Source organism: Mus pahari, chromosome 12 (genome assembly GCF_900095145.1).
Source record: "Mus pahari chromosome 12, PAHARI_EIJ_v1.1, whole genome shotgun sequence".
Lineage (NCBI taxonomy): Eukaryota > Metazoa > Chordata > Mammalia > Rodentia > Muridae > Mus > Mus pahari.
Genome location: NC_034601.1, coordinates 17,449,280 through 17,464,462, shown reverse-complemented (window position 1 = coordinate 17,464,462; position 15,183 = coordinate 17,449,280). Strand labels below are relative to the sequence as shown.

At 48.5% G+C, this 15,183-nt stretch overlaps 1 protein-coding gene across 1 annotated transcript in view; it reads left to right on the top strand.

The window, feature by feature from the left end:
* The window catches only part of Igf2bp2 (insulin like growth factor 2 mRNA binding protein 2), a 100,773-nt gene that overhangs the window by 82,448 nt on the left and 3,142 nt on the right, over nt 1-15,183 (top strand). Inside the window, exons 9-14 of the mRNA XM_021209951.2 lie at nt 547-682; nt 2,958-3,086; nt 9,021-9,089; nt 11,040-11,156; nt 11,949-12,023; nt 13,474-13,605. Of these exons, the coding sequence (XP_021065610.1) occupies nt 547-682; nt 2,958-3,086; nt 9,021-9,089; nt 11,040-11,156; nt 11,949-12,023; nt 13,474-13,605 (658 nt within the window). The remainder of the gene's footprint in view (nt 1-546; nt 683-2,957; nt 3,087-9,020; nt 9,090-11,039; nt 11,157-11,948; nt 12,024-13,473; nt 13,606-15,183) is intronic.

The window sequence follows — 15,183 nt, the reverse complement described above, 5'->3', positions numbered from 1 at the left end:
ATCCCCCGCTTGTCTTCAGAGGGGAATACACTCAGCTGTGCCATCATTACCCTGAGCATCATGGGAAGCAGATCCACAGTGTAGTCACATAGCCCGCCGAGCATCCACTGATGCGAGGGAGGCCCTGGGTTCCATCCCCGGCACCATGAAATTCTCAAAATAAAAATTAGTCAGGTCTGTGATCTAGGCTCTCAGGAGATGACTGAACCAAAAGTCGAAAGGGCAGCATTTTTAGCTGCACAGTGAACTGAAGGGGAGACTTAGTGAGACTTTTCTCAAAACCTAAGGTAAGACTTGGGGCTGGGGATACAGCTCAGGGGTAGAAGGCTTTTCCCAGCACGAGTGAGGCCTTAGGTTCAGGCCACAGTACCCCCTTCCCCTCACATATACATACAGATGACCAATGTCACTAGTAAGACTTAGATAGCAGGCATTCAGTGCAGGAGTGTTAGGAGAAATCAGTCTATCTTTACCAGTGTGTGTGTGTGTGTGTGTGTGTGTGTGTGTGGTCTGGAATTTTATTTTCCTGTCTTCTCCACCGGCCAGCTTGCAGGATTTGAGCATCTATAACCCCGAGAGAACCATCACCGTGAAGGGCACCATTGAAGCCTGTGCCAGTGCTGAGATAGAGATTATGAAGAAACTGCGAGAGGCCTTTGAAAACGACATGCTGGCCGTTAATGTAAGAATCCCCCAACTTCCATCTCGGCTAGTTTTCCCGAAACTGAGACAGGACATAAGCTCTGTAAGGATAGCTGTCCTTCCGTTGATGGGGAAGTGCCTTGGGGGATGTGAAAAACTTCTGGCTTCCTGGGAGAAAGGCATCAAAACAAGAAACCATCAGGAAAACTGTGGTAAACACAAGTCAGTGTGAGCCAATGAAACTGTACCATCCAGACCATAGAGGGCAGTGATGCTCAGGGCCACTGTGTTAGAAAAGGAAGCGGTCAGAGTGGGGTGGCTCGTGTGTGTGCAGAGCATGCAGGTGATCAGGTGCTGAACACGAGAATCAAAGTAATAGGGCCAGCAAAGTAGGTTCCCCTGGTTTCTAAGCGCGAACAATGTTGTCGGGCTTTCTCTCTTTAAAAGCTCAAGCATATCGTTTAGCCAGGTACATACCTTTAATCTCAGAACCTGAGGGGCAGAAGCAGGTGGATGTCTATGAGTTTGAGGCCAGCCTGGTCTACACAATGAGTTCCAGACCAGCTGGGGATACATAGTGAGAACCTTTTTCATTTATTCATTCATTCATTCATTCAAATATATCCACTGAGCTGGAGGTGTTCTTCTGTGGTAGTATGTGTGCAGCATACATAAGGCCTACAGTTCATTATGCAGGGTCAAAAACAAATGCCATCACAGGGCGTAGAGACCTTGTCTAGCCTAGGCTGCTCAGGGACTAAAGCTGAGGGCTATTTGAAGCTGGCATTTCAGGCTGCCTGTGGGAGAGAAGGGGCTCACTTCTGACTGGCATCTCTTGCTTGCTGGGTGGCACGCTAAGTTCACCTAGTAAATGCTGTCACCCACTTGAATGCTCTATGTCACTTGTAGAGAACTATACATTCTTCCTGTTACTTAATTCTCACTTTGTAATTGTCTAAAAATATTTATTCATCAGCAAAGCTCAACTCGGAAGAGTGAAAAATCTTTCATTTTTCATTATAATTTTCTGAGAATGGAAAGGGTCAGCCAATATTAACTCATTGGCCTTCATTTGAATCTTCATCTATTACCTCATCCCCCACATCTCACAGAGAAGCAAATGTTGCCAGAGTGACCTGGTGCAGCCCCAGCTCTCTGACAGCAGCACTTTGTACAGGGGCATCAGTCCATCCCCACACCTCTCCAGTCCCACCTGATCACCCCATAAAACACAGTAATCGTAGGACAGGACAGGGAGGAGGGAGAGAGAGGAGCATCCTCCTGTGCAGATACGTTCCGTGCAGATACGTCTAGCCATCTAGCTCTTGTGAACTTTGCTGAACATCTCTTTCCCATGGAATCTGGATGTTCTCAGAAGAGGCGTAAGTGCCCCTCACATCACCGTATCAGAGCATGGCACTAGATATCCGTGCCAAATCTGTGCTCTGTGAGCAAAATCGCAAAATCACCAGGTCCTAACATACAACTCGAGGTGATGGTGAAGGATCCAAGTTTGCTCTTCTGCATGCTTACATAAAGGGGCACTTTCCAGGGTGACTTTACCCACAGAGAAACAAACACAAAAATCTAAGATGATTGCTTCATGTTCAGGAAGCCAAGGGTTGGGGCGGGCTGGGTACAGGCCAGCTTAAGAGACATTTCTCCGCCTCCAGCACTAGGTTGAGATGTGAAGTAACATGATCTTGAAGCTGCAGCTAAGTGACAAAAAGGCACTATCGTCCAATCAGATGTGAGATTTGCCTGTGTGCCAGCGCTAGTGCGGGCTCTGACTCACCCGTGGGTAATTAGAAAAGACTGGTTTTTTTTTTTTCCATTCAACAAATATTTATTGAGTACTAGCATAGCAGACACTGAATACAGCTCTAAACAGTCGTTGATTCCCAAGTGAGGCAGGAGCAAGGCTCTGAACCCTGTGACTCCATCTTGTATCTTTGAGGAAGTGGGAGTATTAGAAGCCGAGGAGGGGGAGGGGGGACAAACAGCAGGGCACAAGAGTCCAGAGTTGGGATGGGAGAAGGATTAGTGGGGTGGGGGCCAAGATTTAGCAGGAAAGCAGCTAGTGACAACATTGATCTACAATAAGATGTAGGGATACCCAAGGTTGCCCAGGAAGCTTTGAAGACAATCAGGCTGGGGTTTGTCGCCTGCTCTCAGTAGGAGGTAAGGAAGTCCATGTACCAGGGTGGAGCTGACTGAAATGCTAGCGTTATGCAGCCGGAGATGGAGGCTGGCCATAGCAAGCCTGGCCTCCCGAGCTTCCCTCCCTTATCTTTTTCCTTCTTTTCTATTCCCAGCAACAAGCCAATCTGATCCCAGGGCTAAACCTCAGTGCACTTGGCATCTTTTCGACAGGACTGTCTGTGCTTCCTCCGCCAGCAGGGCCCCGTGGAGTTCCCCCCAGTCCCCCCTATCACCCCTTTGCTGTAAGTAACTGGGTGTCCCATGGGCCAATGCGCTCAGCACACCCCCGGGCAGCACAGCTACTCCCCTATGTTAAGGAAGGGCAAACCCTTTATTTTCAGTCTTGATGAATGGTTGTAATTTGAATAAGAGCTTTTCTGGTGGGGAAAAACTGAACATGCGTTCTCAAACGTGGGGTCATACCACATAGGAAGGAACTGCTCACTGGTTCATTAACTTGAGGTACGTTTTATAAAAATAAGTTTAGTTCAAGCAATCATGGGTGTTAGTCATTTAATACAAATGTTAGGTAGGATTCCTGGGTTATCCTTGAGTAGATACACATCTCCACCTTTGTCCATAACTCAAATATACTCTATAGAAAGAAAGTTTTTAGAAAGAGGACGACACAGTAGTGTTTGTATGTAAACAGCACACTGCCTGATGTTTGAGCCTTAATTCTCAGCAGAATGTGAATGGTATGTCTTCCGCTTGTCAGTCTTAGTCACAAACATCATTCAAGATTAGTACATTACCAAATGGAGGCTGAAGACACTGAACATGTGGCAGCTGCCTTCCCCCACCTTATTCTTCTCTAAACACAGGGACATATTTTGTGGGTAGATTTTGTTGCTCCTCTGTATAAACCATTTCAGTGGGGAGAATCCAGTTTGTGGGTGAGCTTTTTGCTGATTGTGCTGTTTGGTGTAGGCATTGCTGGTGACTCTGTGGGACCCCCTTTGCTCACACCCTGAGTTGGCACCACGTTCCATACACAGCACATTCTGCCTTGCTCCCTGAAACTTTTCTGAGGTGTTTGGGAGTACAGCACATGGTGCTTAACACCCTTAAACTAAAGGGCGGAGCTACCAGTGAACTGTGTGTGTGTGTGTGTGTGTGTGTGTGTGTGTGTGTGTGTGTGTGTGTGTGTGTGTGTGTGTGATGTGGCAGAAGCACCTGCATGTGGAGGTCACATCCTTTCCCTTTGCTTTGAGCTGTAATCACCACCTTAGCACCTTTAAAAGACACTGAAAGGAGCTGGGCGTGGTGGCGCACGCCTTTCATCCCAGCACTCGGGAGGCAGAGGCAGGCGGATTTCTGAGTTCAAGGCCAGCCTGGTCTACAAAGTGAGTTCCAGGACAGCCAGGGCTATACAGAGAAACCCTGTCTTGAAAAAAGACTCTGAAAGGTATATCAATTCCTAGGATAGAGGCTGCAGAAAGAGCCCTGTAGAGCCTATCTGAAAGTTAGGGAGTCCTTTAACAAATTACAGTTGAAAATGATATATGCAACTTAAATACCATGGCTTTCTCTCAGACCAGATTGGCGCTGGGATGATGCATAATCAGTCAATTGCAGCTCATATAGCACTTGGGAGTCTGACAGGGGAAGAGTCCACACGTTCTGGGCCACCCTGGATTACATGCTTAGACCCTGTCTCAGCAAAAGAAATAGATGAATAAAAACTAAAGATGCGATATTTTATTTTGAGGGTTTGGCCTTTAATGTCATGCTAAGGAAAAAGGCCCCTTCTTCATCCAAGATTATAAAAATGTTTTCCTTATACTAATTCTCAATTGTTGATTATGTTGGGGGGGTGGTTATAATGTATTTTACAGTGAATTTATCTTTTTTGTTTTGTTTTGTTTTTTCAGCAAAGGATTTCTCTGTGTAGTCCCGGCTGTCTGGCTGTTCTGGAACTCAGTCTGTAGACCAGGCTGGGTTCGAACTCAGAAATCCACCTGCCTCTGCCTCCCAAGGGCTGGGATTAAAGGTGTGAGCCACCACTGCCCAGCTGGGAATTTATCTTGATCTAACATTATTTTTTTCCAAATGTGTAGCCAGTTTCCCAAAGTCAGTTATTGAGTAATGTGCTGTTTTATCAGTCGGTTTGAAATCCAGCTCTGCCCTTTGTTTTAGCTTTGATTCTTTGAGACAGGGTCTCTAGTAGCCCAGGCTGGTCTCTAGCCATCTCTGAGAATTGCTTTGAGCAGCTGACCCTCCTGCCTCCACCTCGCCAAGGGTGAGCGCACCACCTTGCCCAGTTCCACCTGTCTCACAGCCTGTTTCTGGGCTTCACCCAGTCTAGTCAGCTGTGTCTCCATGGAAGTCGCTGTAGATTCGAACTTTCTGTCAGCCTCAACCGAAAGCTTGCTTTTGTTGTTGTGGTTTTCCTCAAAGAATGAATTGGAAAAGGACAACTTTTACTATTTGAGTTTTTTTTCATTCCTTTTAGACATGACCAATCCTACTCATAAAACACCTTGGCCTGCCAACTTTTGTTTGGAAAAAATTCAATTGTACTTTGATGTATCTAAGTTAACTGGAAAGGATATGTTAATGAGTCCATAGGGGAGTTTACTGATAGGCCTTCTCCTGAGGCCCCACCCTACTGAGACTACTCCAGGTATGTGCAGATCAAGGCAGCTGGCAGGCTTAAGATCTTAGGCTGAGAGTCGGATAAAGACCCAGCTTCTCATTTTTGCTTCTGGTTTCTGCTTTGGTGTCCAGCCCCCAAACCCTGTCCCTCCGTTGTCCTAAGAGAACCCCCCGTGGATAAGCTGCTGTGCACAGAGACATTCAGTCTGGGATAGAACAGTGACCCTTCCTAACCTTGGAAAACTGCCCGAGTCCTTGCTTTTCCTGGTTCCCAGAGGGAACACCTACTCTCTTTTCAGCCAGGGATGAGTCTGTCATCACGTCAAAGCTGTTGAGACGTTTGAGTATAATTCGTAAGCCTGATCCCGGCCTTCGATACTCCTTTCTCACTTTCATACCTCTGGCCTCTGGTTTCTCCTAACTCAAGGGTCAGCCCATTTCTTACCTCTACCTTGCAGCCTGCAATTCTTCCTGGAAAGTAGGCGAGCTGGTGGTGACTCCTGCGAATTTTCACAAATGTGTGTCTGCTGTATACCTGTCTGCCCGTCAGCAGAGTCAAACTGGGAGTTTTTAATGGGCCAGTGTACGAAAAAGACCTACTCTCTCCCTTGTCAGTACTGGGCCACACCTAGCTGTCACCTTCGTAAAAACACTACCCCATGCACACACACTGATAAAGCTTTTGTGTGTATACACACACACACACACTCTCACACACACTCACTCACACAGACATATATATAAGACAGCCTTGGCCTTTTTGATAGGTGATTGCATCCTGCCTTCTTTGGGTCATTGATAGATTGCTTTCTGATCACCAGAGGAAATATTAATTTGAAAATCCCACTCTATTAGATGCTGTCAACTCCCATCTTGGGGAGATGGGAAACAGAAAGAACACTGGTTACAACCTACATTGTTGTAAATAAATACTCATTTATGTTATGCCCAAGTCATAGGGACCCCAAAGACCACTGAGGAGCCAATTCTGATACAAACGCATAGGGTCTGTTATTACAAGCTTGTGAGGAAGGACTCCCACCATCCCCATCGCAGCGGGTCAGAGTGAGAGCCCCGAGTCTAGGGGTGCAGGGTATTTATTGTGGATACAGCAAGCTTGGGGGATTTCTATTCAGGTCAGCAAATTAATATTTTAAAAACTGCATCTCTGGTGAGATCTGCAGGAACCAGACACAGGGACAAAACCACCTGACAGACAGGATGGCCAGGTTATCTATTCTCTGCAGGATGTCTTCAGGTCTCTCTGTACCTTGACCCTGCTGTTGGGATGTTTGCTCGAGTGGACTTTGTGGTTTTCTTCCTGGAATTGGAGTTTAGCGCCTGGTCTCGCACAAAATGGAGTTTCTTCAAAACTGGAGTCGGTTGGGCTTCACAATTTACTCTCCTGAAAACAGCTCTTACCTTTTGGCTCATAGATGCACGTGAGGTCAAGTCTATATATAGGCCAGGTCTACAAGGCCCTGGGTTGCTCACTCGCCTATCTTGGTCACCCTGGCTTAAGACTTCTCTGATGTTATTTTTTTTTACTTTTATCTCCCAAGGAGACCATAAGTCCCCTTGAGTCCCTCTTTCAAGTCTCCCGCAGGGTGGTGCTCAGCAGCTTTTGAGGGATAGATAACAAATACAATCAGATATAGGCATCTGAGTCTGGACAGACCCGGGGAAAATGGTCCCGATTGTAGAGCTAGAGAGATTCAGACCGAAGCGTAGACCTGAGCCTCCGCAGGAAATGACCTGGTTGTTAAATCCAGAATTCTTTCTTTCTAGCAATTCTTCAGCTCCGGCTTAGGCATAAAGGGAATCTGACCTCATTATTGTTTTACAAACTAAGGATTAAAAATAGCTGTCCTACGGTGGGACTGATTTTGGCCCTGTTCCTGTTAGGACTCTTGAGGCCCCCGAATACCATCTATGCTGTGGATTTGTTCTTGGCTTTGCATGGGTGTTAGACTCACAGTTCCCAGTAACCACTTTTGCTATGAGAGCTGAGTTGCTTCGGGTGAGGCAGGCAGAGGCCTCCTTTTCCCTGGTTAGAAATTTGAGCAAAGAAGCCGCAGTAATCCTGTCCCCTGTGCTCACCTGCCACGCCCCAGACATGCACAGAGCACGGGCTGGAGTCCACATGCTTCCCAGAGAGTCTTCAAGAAGCAGTAGGGCCAAGAGAGCCTTTTTACCCACATTCCTTCAAATTGTGAGGCTTCCCTGAGGCCACTGGTCGGGTAGTACCCTCTTGTGGGCTGAGACACCTTTTCTGTCTTTCAGTCCAACCAAGGCATGAGCCAGGATGCCACAGGTGAGGGGTCCCTCCCTAGAACCTGAGAAGCACCCAGGGAGCTCAGAGCTCTTCTTTTCTCTCTGGTTTTGTTACTAAGGGGTCATAATGTGAAGCTTGATCTGGAGCCGAGTCCATCCAGAGAGGCGGGTGGTGGAAGACACGCACATCATTCTGACGTGTGCTCAGGGCCCTCAGTTTGCCTCAGACTTCAAGCTCTAGCCCCACCTCCGTGTGTCAGGCAGGGCTGGGTATCTGGGTACCTTGTGCCTGTCACTGCCTCCCTCCCTGGTGGTGACAGTGAGAACAGGTTATACTTTACTTTATGTAAAATGTACTTAATTAACAGAGTTTGGCTGACTTTACTGAGGGTCCTTTCCATAAGAATATGGACTCGGGCCGGGCGGTGGTGGCACATGCCTTTGATCCCAGCACTTGGGAGGCAGAGGCAGGTGGATTTCTGAGTTCGAGGCCAGCCTGGTCTACAGAGTGAGTTCCAGGACAGCCAGGACCGCACAGAGAAACCCTGTCTTGAAAAACAAAAACAAAACAAAACAAAACAAAACAAAACAAAGAATATGGACTCAGATATGTCTCGCAGGACCACTATGAGAGTAAAAAATTATAAATTTATAAATATTGTAGGTATTCAATTTAAAAAACAGCTGTTTCAACTTTGATTTTCTTAATAGCTAGCTCTGCTTTGTGAGTCCACATCTGCCTTCCTACTCCACTTGTCCCTCCCTACATCTGCCCTCCTCCGTCCCTACATCTGCCCTCCTCCCTCCCCACATCTGTCCTCCTTCCTCCACACATCTGCCCTCCTCCATCCCCACACAATGCCTTTGTCTGTCTGTTTCCTTTCCCTTTCTGTTGCTTTCAGTTTTTCCACTGAGTTTCTATTCCTTCTGGAAATCTCTGATGCAGCTAACGGGTCTGTCTTCCAGTGATCACATTTGCTTGTTCTGAATAACTCTTGGGTTTTATTCCAGGGTTCTCTGTTGCTTGTAATGTACAACTTGTAATTTCCTATAAAATAGGAGCCACTAGCCCTGTCTCCACCCAAGCAGGTCAGAGCAGTGAGAGTGTGTGTGCTGCATTCCTAGGGGGCAGGAGGCATCTTAGAAGCCAGGTGGTACCTTGCCATGGGTCCCATGGTTTCATGGTAAAGGGAGTTGAGCAGAGAGTAGGAACACAAGGCACACATTTGTAGATGTGATAGTGGTGTTGGCTCATAGATGTGTTGCGTGAACTCCGACTCACTGAATGTCTTGTTACTGTGCAGACCCACTCCGGATACTTCTCCAGTCTGTACCCTCATCACCATTTCGGCCCATTCCCACATCATCACTCCGTAAGTGCCCCTCATTTCTGCCCCAGCCACCATTCCTCCCCAGTTCCTTCTGCTCTGCAGCCAGCTCTGTGTACTCCCTGATGACTGGGCCTGTGAATGTTCACAGTGTGGATGTTCTCTGCTGTGGCTCGAGGCTGCCCCAGGAGTCTTGCAGCTCACAGTGTAAGCACCAAGCCACCCTGGGAGCCCCCTTACCTCTATGGCCTCTCAGGTGATGCTAACAGTTTGAGCTAAGCCTGGTCTGTGTAGTGAGTTTCAAATCAGCTCAAGCTGCATACAGAGTAAAATCCTTCCTTGAAGAACAAGAAGACTAGAGTTGTAGCTCAGTCATTAAGAATGCATATTACTCTTCCAGAACACTGAAGTTCCCAGAACCCACATCAGGTGGCTCAGTCACTTGTAACTCCAGTTTTTGTAGTTACCTGCACTCATGTACACACATACACACACACTCTCTCACATGCGCCACACTTTTTAAAACATACTAAAAACACGGAGGAAAAACCAATTAGAAAATGTTAATAAGCTAAAGAAAAGCCTCCAGTAGGCAGGGGATGTGGCTCAGTTGGTAAAGTGCTTACCGTACCAGCATGGACCTGAGTTCAATTCTAAGCACCCGCATAAAAGCTAGGTGTGCCGGGTGCTCCTGGCACTGAGGGGCTGGTGGTAAGAGAGCTGTCTGGCTAGGTCATCTTAACTAGGTCAGTGAGCTCTAGGTTCCATAGGGTACTTCCCAGCAACACTAAGAGAGTGATTGAGGGAGGCCGCCAGCATCAGCCTCTGGCCTCTAACATGGATGCACACACATGAACATGTACACAGGCATATATACTAGACCACACTTTTTTTTTTTTTGCCGGTGTTCTTTAGTCAAAGTCTAGCAACCAAAGACACATCATTCTCACAGACAGACACCATAGCATCAAATACTGCCAGCCTGGCCTAAGAGCCTCTGACTTTCTTCAGGGGGTTCTAGGAATAGGTGCCCCCCCCCCCCCGATCCTGGGTACCCATCCTGGAGCCTGGTCACAGCAGGGCGAGTCACCTTGTGAAGTGGTGTTCCTCGTTATACGATGGTCTGGACAGCTTTCCCTCTGTCCTTGGGCCAGGCATGGTTAATAACTTTTTATTATTTTATGTATTATTATATATGTGTAAGCTCATACCCACCACAGCACCGTGTGCATGTCAGGACAACTTCTTTTCTTCCTTCCTTCCTTCCTTCCTTCCTTCCTTCCTTCCTTCCTTCCTTCCTTCCTTCCTCCCTCCCTCCCTCCCTCCCTTCCTTCCTCCCTCCCTCCCTCCCTCCCTCCCTTCCTTCCTTCCTTCCTTCCTTCCTTCCTTCCTTCCTTTCAGATTTATTTATTTTATAAATATGAGTACACCACCATTGCTCTCTTTAGACACACCAGACGAGGGCATCGGATCCCATTACACATGGTTGTGAGCCACCATGTGGTTACTGGGAATTGAACTTGAGGACCTCTGAAAGGGCAGTCGGTGCTCTTAACTGCTGAGCCATCTCTCCAGCCCCCAGGACAATATTCAGGAATTGTCTCCTTCCACCAGGGATTGAACTCACGCCATCAAGCTTGCATGACAAACATTTTTTTTTTAATCCACTGAGTCACCACAAAATAACCCATTTTGGTTGTTGGAGGAAGACCCAAGACACATATATATCAAATCTGTGTCTGAGCTCCCAGGGACAGCCAGCTACATGTGCCCCCAAACACGGGTGCTCACAGGTCCTTGCAGGCTCATGCAACCTCGCTTAGGTTCAACATCACTCCTCAGGTTCATCCATAGAGCACCAGGCCACCCACTGACATGCCATTTTGGCCATCTCCCCAGATAGTGAGACCTTCCCATGTTGGGACTGTTAACGGCACTTGGCTGGGCCATGAGGCGCCAGGTCAGAGTGACAGCTGTGTGCGTGTTCTTTTCTAGTACCCGGAGCAGGAGACTGTGAGTCTCTTCATCCCAACCCAGGCTGTGGGTGCTATCATCGGGAAGAAGGGGGCACACATCAAACAGCTCGCTCGATTTGCTGGCGCCTCCATCAAGGTAAGATAGTTGCTGCCTGTCCCCACGGGCTGCCTCCTGTCAGTGCTAGAGAATTCTCACAGCACCTAGAGATGGCCGTTCCTGTCCCCTCTTCCCAAGAAGATAAAGAAAAGAAGGCCCCCATGAGCAGAATGAGCATCTATGCTTAGCACTCAGCATGTTGATGCTCCTTAGCCCAGGCTTCAAGGACTTACAAGGACTTTATTCAAACCACCAGATACCTCCAACCAAACTATAGGTGAGGTCTTTATATTCTCACAGGGTTAAAAAGCTCGCTGGCTTGGTCTTCCCGAATGGGGGAGGAAGTGCACAAGGAGAAAGGTTTGCAGAGCTGTGACTAGAACCAAGGCAGCCTCATTTCCTGACAGGCGTACCTGCTCTGCCTTCCTAATCTGTACAGCTGGCTCCTGTGTGCTGCGAGTTAGAGCCAGGGTGACCTTTCCTGCAACTACGTAGGGGTTGGACAATGCTGCTGACTAACCCTTCCTTCCCTCTAGGCCCCGGGGGTTACCAGAACCTGTATCTCTAGGACTTAGCTGCAGGGAGAGGCGAGTAGCTAGAAGAGTGCTCACTGCAGGAAGCGGCAGTAACTACTGACCTGCTCGGACCTGCTCTGGGCAGCCAGTGGCTCAGATTTGATACTGAGAATTAAGGTCATGACTTCCTAAGACCAGGGCTGAGGCATCACAATGTCATGGGGCTTGAAGGCAGAGGCTTCCTCATCAGCTGGTGTCCACGGGGGGGGGGGGGGTCTCGGCATCACCACATTCATGCTCTTTCCTGCAACCACAGATCGCTCCAGCAGAAGGTCCGGATGCCAGTGAGAGGACAGTCATCATCACGGGTCCCCCCGAAGCCCAGTTCAAGGTCAGTGCCAAGGACCATGTTAGCCCTGCAGGCTCTGGGTCCAGGGCAGACAGCTCAGAGGTGTATTCATATCTCCTGCTGCTTGTGGGTGTCCTACGCTGGCCTGGTTCCTCATTTCTCTGTGCTCTGCCTTCTCTCCTCAGAAAGGTGGGTCGTCCATATCCATTCTGTTGGGTGTCTTTGGCCTCTCCGGCTGTGGGCATTACCATGGGTGCAGAAGAGAAGCCTTATGTAGTGGAAGTTCTGACAGCCCCTGAGTGAATTCTAGCAGCATGAGGCGGGGCGGGGGAAGAGTCCCTTCCTCTGGGAAATTAAAACGAATTTAAAGAAGTCAGAAATGTGTATTAATATGTAATGGAAAAACAAAATGTGAAAGAATATATGAAAGAATATTAGTTTGCAATGAAAGAAGGAAGTGTCTGCAGCAACCTGTAGAAAAAAAAGGGGGCCTGGAGGTCACTAAGGAATGGGAGCAGAAAAGTGGTGGAGCCAGCTGCTGACTGCTGTGGTGGGGGTGGGGGTGCAGGGGCAGTCCCAGGGCCTCATACATAGGGCGTAGCAAGCTCTTGACCACTGAGCCATTCTCTTAGCCCCCTTCCAGGTTTTTTTTTTTGTTTTTTTTTTTTTTTTTAATTTAATACAAGGTCTCACTAGGTTGCTCAGGTTGGCTTTGCTTTATTTTATTTTATTTTATTTTATTTTTGACCTTGTAATTATTTCCCTCAGCCCTCTGAGATCCTGGGATTCTCAGGTATCAGTAGCTGGTGCTACTGCTGGGTAATGGGATAGAGCCAGAGTATTACAGATAGCGATGGTCCCCTCCTGCCCCCCAGCACTGACTGCTGCCAACTCGAATGCCGAAATGATGGCTTTACCAGCACATGCAGGGCCGTGAGTTTGATTCCTAGCGCCACAGTGGCAGGTTCAGACTTGCCATATCTGTCACCACTGTGCTCACGGCCTTCAGTAACCGGAGAACTAAGCCTGCAGTGGTGAGGTAGTTATGAGAGTCTTAAACCAATGCAGCAAAACAAACACTTATGGTCACTGGGAATATGGAAATAAGAATGTAGTTGTGGCCAGGCATGGTGGCGCATGCCTTTAATCCTAGCACTCGGNAGGCAGGGGCAGGCGGATTTCTGAGTTCGAGGCCAGCCTGGTCTACTAAGTGAGTTCCAGGACAGCCAGGGCTACACAGGGAAACCATGTCTCGAAAAAACAAACAAACAAACAAACAAAAAAGAATGTAGTTGTGGTGGCTCACCAGTTGGCCCTACCTGGACACACATGTTCCCTAGAGGAGGCAGCCACAAGCCATGAAGTTCAGCAGCCCTTGTGCAATCCATCACTGAGGCCCCCCCCCCCCCGGCTTCCCCTTGCACTGGCAAAGTGGCACAGCCAGCCGCTGGCCAGTCACCAGCTTCTTCTCAGGGACGAATCTTGTTCTCAGGCTCAGGGACGGATCTTTGGGAAACTGAAAGAAGAAAACTTCTTTAATCCCAAAGAAGAAGTGAAGCTGGAGGCCCACATCCGAGTCCCCTCGTCAACTGCTGGTCGGGTGATTGGCAAGGGCGGCAAAACCGTAAGTTCGCCCCCGACTCCCTGCCCTGGCTGTGCCTGATTTCCCTCGGATTCTCACTGCCTCTTCTGCTCACTCTCATAAGTGAGCAAGAGCCTTAGGTTGACAGGACTGGGTTCTCCTGACCCATGCTCACGGTGAAGTGCGAGATTCCAAGGACAGAAGGTCATTAGCACTGCTCTGGCACTGAGGGCTCAGAAGAGAAACCACCCTGTTCCCAAACGCTCTACCACCCAGCCCTGTTTCACATCCCAAAGACAAGAAGGCTGTCTTCTCACACACATACACACACACTCACATACACACACAGATGCACACTCACATATGCACCATGCATACACAGGCACACACTTATATAACACATATACACCTTTTCACATCTACACACACAGCAGGTAGAACCCAAAATATCTGCTGGCCATTTGACACCACTCTACCTGGTTTCCAAGTCCAGAGGCTGCAACTCTAGCCTATGGTCTCTCTTGATGGCAATTTCAAGGACACAGACCCCCCCCCTCCCCGCACACACACTCTCCCTACCATACATCCCATTCTCTGGTTCTTTCAAAAATCTGGATGTCTGCTATAAGTAAGTTGGGACAACAAAGGGTGAGAAGAATTTACTTGTAAAGTAATTTATGTTTTGGGTCTGAAGGTGTAGGTAACACATGCCACCTGAATTCCAGAAATGGAGGTATAATTCAGTGATAGAACAACGGGCACTTAACAAGTGTGGAGCCCTGGTTCAATGGCCAGACCCTCAGAGAAACATTTTAATCCCAGACATGAATAGGGTATCTGTTGGGTGCGAGTATGTTCTGGAAGATGGCTTTCTCACTAGGCGAGTGGGTGACTGGACAAGTCCTTGTAGAGCTTGGTGCATGATGGCGAAGTGACATTGTTGGGTGATAGGAACTGCGGTGCCCCAGGGAGCTCAGATTCTAGGTGTAGTGAGTCACGTGCAAAAGAATCCCATCAACCTGGACTGCAGGCAGTCTCTGGATCTACAGGTACAATCTGAATCCAGAGTATACATAAGTGAGTGCCGGCCGAGTTGAATTCTGAGCCTCTGTTAGAACCAGTCACTGGATTCTCTATGTCCCCAGCTATGCTTGGCTGCCCCCATCGTGACAAGGATCAGGGACAGACGGGACCTCTGTGTGTTTGTAATCCCAGCCCTCTGGAAATGGGGAGTGGGGGGTCAGGAGTGGATGGCCGGCCTCTCTCCCCCCCCCCCCACGTAGCAAGTTCAAGGCCAGCCTTGTCTCAGAAGAAAGGGAGGGGACAGGAAGGGGAGGGAGGAAGAAGTTGGTGGTTTATGCTGTGTCAGATAACAGACTGCTCATGGCCAGCAACCAGGAAGCAGGCTTCCAACGTGGGCAGTCACTGGGGTCCACACGAGTGTCTACAGAATTAGAGCATTCAGCTTAGAAGTGGCCCATGGAAGCCAGGCAGTGGTGGCTCACACCTTTAATCCCAGCACTTGGGGGGCAGAGGCAGGCAGATTTCTGAGTTCAAGGCCAGCCTGGTCTACAGAGTGAGTTCCAGGACAGCCAGGGCTACACAGAGAAACCCTGTCTC